The 6,777-nt window shown below is 43.2% G+C and overlaps 1 protein-coding gene across 1 annotated transcript; it reads left to right on the top strand.

Annotated features, from left to right (window-relative positions):
* On the top strand, positions 1-5,112 carry LOC106575216 (growth/differentiation factor 8). Its single transcript, XM_014151576.3, has 3 exons — positions 1-404; positions 563-933; positions 1,187-5,112. The coding sequence occupies exons 1-3, from the start codon at positions 62-64 to the stop codon at positions 1,565-1,567; spliced, it is 1,095 nt and encodes a 364-aa protein (XP_014007051.1). The 5' UTR covers positions 1-61; the 3' UTR covers positions 1,568-5,112.
* The last annotated feature ends 1,665 nt before the right edge of the window (positions 5,113-6,777 follow it).

Consider the following 6,777-nt stretch of genomic DNA (forward strand, 5'->3'; position numbering starts at 1 on the left):
GTTATATAGGCTTGGAATAGGCTATTCTGTCCAAAGTGGGATTAAAAAGACAAGTGACAGGATGCAATTTATGCTTTACCTGACACTCTTAGGTGTACTTGGCACCACCATGGGGATGAATGAAACCACGAGGCGCCTAGCCAACGTAACAACAGAAGAGGGAGAAGTACAGCAATGCTCAAACTGCGAGTTCAGAGAGCAGAGCAGACAAATGAGACTCCACAACATCAGATCCCAAATTCTCAGCATTCTGAGGCTCGAGCAGGCTCCAAACATCAGCCGAGAAATGATCAGGCAGCTCTTACCGAAAGCGCCTCCCTTGACACAACTTATAGACCAGTATGAGCATCGTGTGGAGGATGAGGAGCGTGCCACCACTGAAACGATCATAACCATGGCAAAACGTAAGTAATGAAGTATTTGCTCATACAAAAGTGGGTAGTTTATGCCTGCCATGTGCCATGCAACCAGAAAAGTCTGTGCGTAAATTCACCGGTGTGCTGTGCTTAATTGGGTTCCAAATAGACAAAACTGGGACTTATTCTAACTCTTCTCTTTTTAGCTGGACCAATGTCACAACAAGAAGGAATACCATCTTGTTGTTTCTTCAATCTCAGTCCGAAGATTCGACCTAACAACATTTTACATGCACAACTTTGGGTGCACCTGCGACCAGCTGACACAGTCACAACTGTCTTCTTGCAAATCTCCCGCATAAAAGCAACCACTGAGGGAAACTCACGCATACGGATCCTCTCCCTGAAGATCGATGTGGCTTCTGGTGCAAGCTCTTGGCAAAGTGTAGACATCAATCAATTACTCAAAACCTGGCTTCGTCAGCCAGAAACTCATTATGGTCTCGAGATCAAAGCTTATGATTCGAAAGGGCAGGACTTGGCAGTCACGGTAGCGGAGCTGGGAGAAGAGGGACTGGTAAGTACAGGCCTACAGTGTAGGCTGACTACCATCTGGAATGTAATTATATCATAATGATTTGGAAAGTGATTTTGCCTTTAGGCATCATAATAGGTTGGTTACAAGGTTTAAACAAATATATTATTATTGATAACCATGTATACACATAATCCATCCACAGTGGAGATTTCATTCCATCAGAGTTATGCCACCAGATGTTTGCAGTGGTGTTTTGTTTTGGATTTCATTCTTATTGTCATTCCATTCACAGCAACCCTTCGTGGAGGTGAAGATATTGGACAACCTAAAACGTTCCCGGAGGGCCTCAGGCCTGGACTGTGATGAAGAGTCCTCAGAGACACGGTGCTGCCGCTACCCCCTCACTGTTGACTTTGAGGCCTTTGGGTGGGACTGGATCATTGCCCCCAAACGCTACAAAGCCAACTACTGCTCTGGAGAGTGTGAGTACATGCACCTCCAGAAGTACCCCCACACTCACCTGGTGAACAAGGCTAACCCCCGGGGTACCACAGGGCCCTGTTGTACTCCAACTAAAATGTCCCCCATCAACATGCTCTACTTCAACCGCATGGAGCAGATCATTTATGGGAAGATACCATCTATGGTGGTGGACCACTGTGGCTGCTCCTGAGAGGGAGGATGAGAGGACAGGACAAAACACAAACACACACACACACACACACACACACACACACACACACACACACACACACACACACACACACACACACACACACACACACACAGTGTTGTGTAATGAGTTAAAAAGTTATCCCAAAGTGAACCCTCTTACAAGAATCCATAATATTTTTGCATAAAAGGCTACAAGAGACATGTGGAGTTTGAAAAACATGAACCCTTTGCTCTGAGTGAGGACATGAACTGCCCATACTCTCCCCCCTGAGGTTCGTTCCGCAATGTGGCTGGAACTGCTATAAACATTTAAGGACACAACACAATTGTCATGGGAGTGCAAAATCTGCACTGAAACAGATGTCCCCGATATTGTGGATCACAGGATTTTGGAACAGCTTGGTGGTCCTCAGAACACAGTGTCACATACAGAGCTATTCTATTAGCCTACATGAATTAAAACCAAAAATGATATGGTCCTTATGTAGCTAATTGTTTTAGGCCTATAGTCATATTATATTGTGATCAGTTTAGCCTACAGATTATGATAGGAATATTATGTTTTGCATTAGAGCTTCCCTAGTACTATATCAACTCAAATACATTTTTATTTGTCACATGCGCCGAATATTACTGCACTGTTGGAGCTAGGAAAACAAGCATTTCGCTACACCCGCAATAACATCTGCTAAATATGTGTATGTAACCAATATTTGTATTTTATTTACTACTGGTGTAAACTTTAACGTGAAATGCTTGCTTACAAGCCCTTCCCAATGATGCATGAGTTTCCAAATAATAATACAAATAAAATAGTAACACAAGAAATAAAATAAAATAAAATACACAAGAATGGAGCTATTTACAGAGAGTACCAGTACCAGATTAATGTGCAAAGTACAAAGTATTTCAGGTAGATATGTAAACTCAGCAAAAACAGAAATGTCCTCTCCACTGTCAACTGCGTTTATTTTCAGCAAACTTAACATGTGTAAATATTTGTATGAACATAACAAGATTCAACAACTGAAACATAAACTGAACAAGTTCCACAGACATGTGACTAACAGAAATGGAAAAAATGTGTCCCTGAACAAAAGGGGGGTCAAAATCAAAAGTAACAGTCAGTATCTGGTGTGGCCACCAGCTGCATTAAGTACTGCAGTGCATCTCCTCCTCATGGACTGCACCAGATTTGCCAGTTCTTGCTGTGGGATGTTACCCCACTCTTCCACCAAGGCACCTGCAAGTTCCCTGACATTTCTGAGGGGGATTGGCCCTAGCCCTCACCCTCCTCAGTCCATCCTCTCTCAGCCTATTGCGGACAGTCTGAGCACTGATGGAGGGATTGTGCGTTCCTGGTGTAACTCGGGCAGTTGTTGTTGCCATCCTGTACCTGTCCCGCAGGTACAGGATGGCCACATCTGCAGTCCTCATGCCTCCTTGCAGCATTCCTAAGGCATGTTCACACAGATGAGCAGGGACCCTGGGCATCTCGCTTTTGGTGTTTTTCAGAGTCAGTAGAAAGGCCTCTTTAGTGTCCTACGTTTTCATAACTGTGACCTTAATTGCCTACAGTCTGTAAGCTGTTAGTGTCTTAATGACCATTCCACAGGTGCATGTTCATTAATTGTTTATGGTTCATTGAACAAGCATGGGAAACAGTGTTTAAACCCTTTACAATGAAGATCTGTGAAGTTATTTGGATTTTTACGAATTATCTTTGAAAGACAGGGTCCTGAAAAAGGGATGCTTCTTTTTTTGCTGAGTTTACATGAAGGCAGGGTAAAGTAACTAGGCATCAGGATAGATAAATGTTTGTGTGTTTGTGTTGATTTGGTATGGTATGTGTGTGTGTGTGTGTTATGTCTATTTGTGCATATGTAGTGAATGTGTATGTGTATGGGTTTTGAGTGTCAATGTATGTGTGTCAGTGAGTGTGTACATGCTGTGTATATTTTGTCAAGTGAGTGTGCGTAGGGTCAATGCAAGATAGGGTCAATGCAGATAGATTGGGTACCATTAATTTACTATTTAAATCACATTTTATTTGTCACATGCAAGTGTAGACCTTACAGTGAAATGCTTACTTACAAGCCATTAACCAACAATGCGGTTAAGAAAAATAACCAAAAAAATACGAAATAAAAGTAAGAAATAATTAAAGAGCAGCAGTAAAATAACAATAGCGAGGCTATAGACAGGGGGTACCGGTACAGAGTCAATGTTCGGGGGCACCGGTTAGTTGAGGTAATATATACATCAAATCAAATTGTAAAATCCATCACATACACATGTTTAGCAGATGTTATTGCGGGTGTAGCGAAATGCTTGTGCTTCTAGCTCCGACAGTGCAGTGATATCTAACAAGTAATATCTAATAAATTACACAACATACACACAAATCTAAGCAGGAATGAATTAAGACTATATACATATGGACGTGCAATGTCAGAACGGACTAAGATACAGTAGAATAGTATAGAATAGAGTATATACATATGAGATGAGTAATGCAAGATATGTAAACATTATTAAGTGACTAAGATACCGTAGAATAGTATAGAATACAGTGTATATTACATGAGATGAGTAATGCCAGATACGTAAACATTATTAAAGTGACTAGTGTTCCATTCCTTAAAGTGGCCAGTGATTTCTAGTCTATGCCTATAGGCAGCAGCCTCTAATGTGCTAGTGATGGCTGTTTAACAGTCTGATGGCCTTGAGATAGAAGCTGTTTTTCAGTTTCTCGGTCCCAGCTTTGATGCACCTGTACTGAACTCACCTTCTGGATGATAGCGTGGTGAACAGGCAGCGGCTTGTGTGGTTGATGTCCTTGATGATCTTTTTGGCCTTCCTGTGACAGCAGGTGCTGAAGGTGTCCTGGAGGGCGGGTAGTTTGCCCTGCGTTGGGCGTTGGGCAGACCGCACCACCCTCTGGAGAGCATTGCCGTACCAGGCAGTGATACATCTTGACAGGATGCTTTCAATTGTGCATCTGTAAAAGTTTGTGAGGGTTTTAGGTGCCAAGCCACATTTCTTTAGCATCCTGAGGTTGAAGAGGCTCTGTTGTGCCTTCTTCACCACATCGTCTGTGTGGGTGGTCCATTTCAGTTTGTCAGTGAAATGTATGCCAAAGAACTTGAAGCTTTCAACCTTCTCCACTGCGCTGCCGTCGATGTAGATAGGGGGTGCACCCTCTGCTGTTTCCTGAAGTCCACAATCATCTCCTTACTCTTGATCACGTTGAGGGAGAGGTTGTTGTCCTGGCACTACACGGCCAGGTCTCTGACCTTCTCCCTATATGCTGTCTCGTCGTTATTGGTGATCAGGTCTACCACTGTTGGGTCATCGGCAAACTTAATGATGGTGTTGGAGTTGTGCCTGACCATGCAGTCATGAGTGAACAGGGAGTACAGGAGGGGACTGAGCACGCACCCCTGAGGGGCCCCTGTGTTGAGGATCAGCGTGGCGGATGTGTTGTTACCAACCCTTACCGCCTTGGGGCGCCCCGTCAGGAAGTCCAGGATCCAGTTGCAGAGGGAGGTGTTTAGTCCCAGGGTCCTTAGCTTAGTGATGAGCTTTGAGGGCACTATGGTGTTGAACGCTGAGCTGTAGTCAATGAATAGCATTCTCACATAGATGTTCCTTTTGTCCAGGTGTGAAAGGGCAGTGTGGAGTGCAATAGAGATTGCATCATCTGTGGATCTGTTGGGGCAGTATGCAAATTGGAGTGGGTCTAGGGTTTCTGGGATAATGGTGTTGATGTGAGCCATGACCAGCACTTCATTGCTACAGACGTGAGTGCTACGGGTCGATAGTCATTTAGGCAGGTTACCTTAGTGTTCTTGGGCACAGGGACTATGGTGGTCTGCTTGAAACATGTTGGTATTACAGACTCAGACAGGGAGAGGTTAACATGTCAGTGAAGACACTTGCCAGTTGGTCAGCGCATGCTCGGAGTACACGTCCTGGTAATCCGTCTGGCCTTGCGGCCTTGTGAATGTTGACCTGTTTAACCTCTCTAGGGGGTGTGGGACACTACCGTCCTACCTGGCAAACATCCAGTGAAGTTGCAGAGCGCCAAATTCAAAAACAGAAATACTCATTGTAAAAATTCATAAAACATACAAGTGTTATACATCGGTTTAAAGATTAGCTTCTTGTTAATCCAACCACGGTGTCAGATTTCAAAAAGGCTTTACGGCGAAAGCATACCATGCGATTATCTGAGAACAGCGCCCAGCAGACAAATCATTACAAACAGTTACCAGCCAAGTAGAGGAGTTACACAAGTCAGAAATAGTGATAAAATGAATCACTTACCTTTGATGATCTTCATAGGTTGCACTCACAAGACTCCCATTTACTCAATAAATGTTCATTTTGTTCGATAAAGTCCCTCTTTATATCCAAAAACCTCAGTTTTGTTCACGCGTTTTGTTCAGTAATCCACAGGCTCAAAGGCAGTCACAACAGACAGACAAAAAATCTGAAAAGTATCAGTCAAGTTAGTAGAAACATGTCAAATGTTGTTTATAAACAATCCTCACATTGTTTTTAGTCATAATAATCAATAACATTTCAACCGTACAAAAGCTTTGTCAATATAAAAGGAAAACGAGTAAGGCGTGCTCTCAATCGCGCGCATGAAAAACCTCTGACACTGAATGGTCCACTCAGTCAAAGTGGTCTTACTCCCTCATTTTTCAGAATACAAGCCTGAAACAGTTTCTAAAGACTGTTGACATCTAGTGGAAGCCATAGGGTGTGCAATTTGAGTCCTAAGTCAATGGATACTGTAATGGCATTCAATAGAAAACTACAAAAATAAAAAAATCTTACTTCCTGGATGGATTTTTCTCAGGTTTTTGCCATTATTTTAACAGTTTTGGAAACTTTTGAGTGTTTTCTATCCAAATCTACCAATTATATGCATATCCTAGCTTCTGGGCCTGAGTAGCAGGCAGTTTACTTTGGGGATGCTTTTCATCCGGAGGTGAAAATAGTGCCCCCTACCCTAATGAAGTTAAAGGTCTTACTCACATCGGCTGCGGAGAGCGTGATCACACAGTCGTCCGGAACAGCTCTCATGCATGTCATGCATGTTTCAGTGTTACCTGCCTCGAAGTGAGCATAGAAGTAATTTAGCTCACCTGGTAGGCTCATGTCACTGTGCAGCTCTCGGCTGTGCTTCCCTTTGTA

The sequence above is a fragment of the Salmo salar genome, chromosome 17 (assembly GCF_965601325.2).
Source record: "Salmo salar chromosome 17, fSalSal1, whole genome shotgun sequence".
NCBI classification, from domain to species: Eukaryota; Metazoa; Chordata; class Actinopteri; order Salmoniformes; family Salmonidae; genus Salmo; species Salmo salar.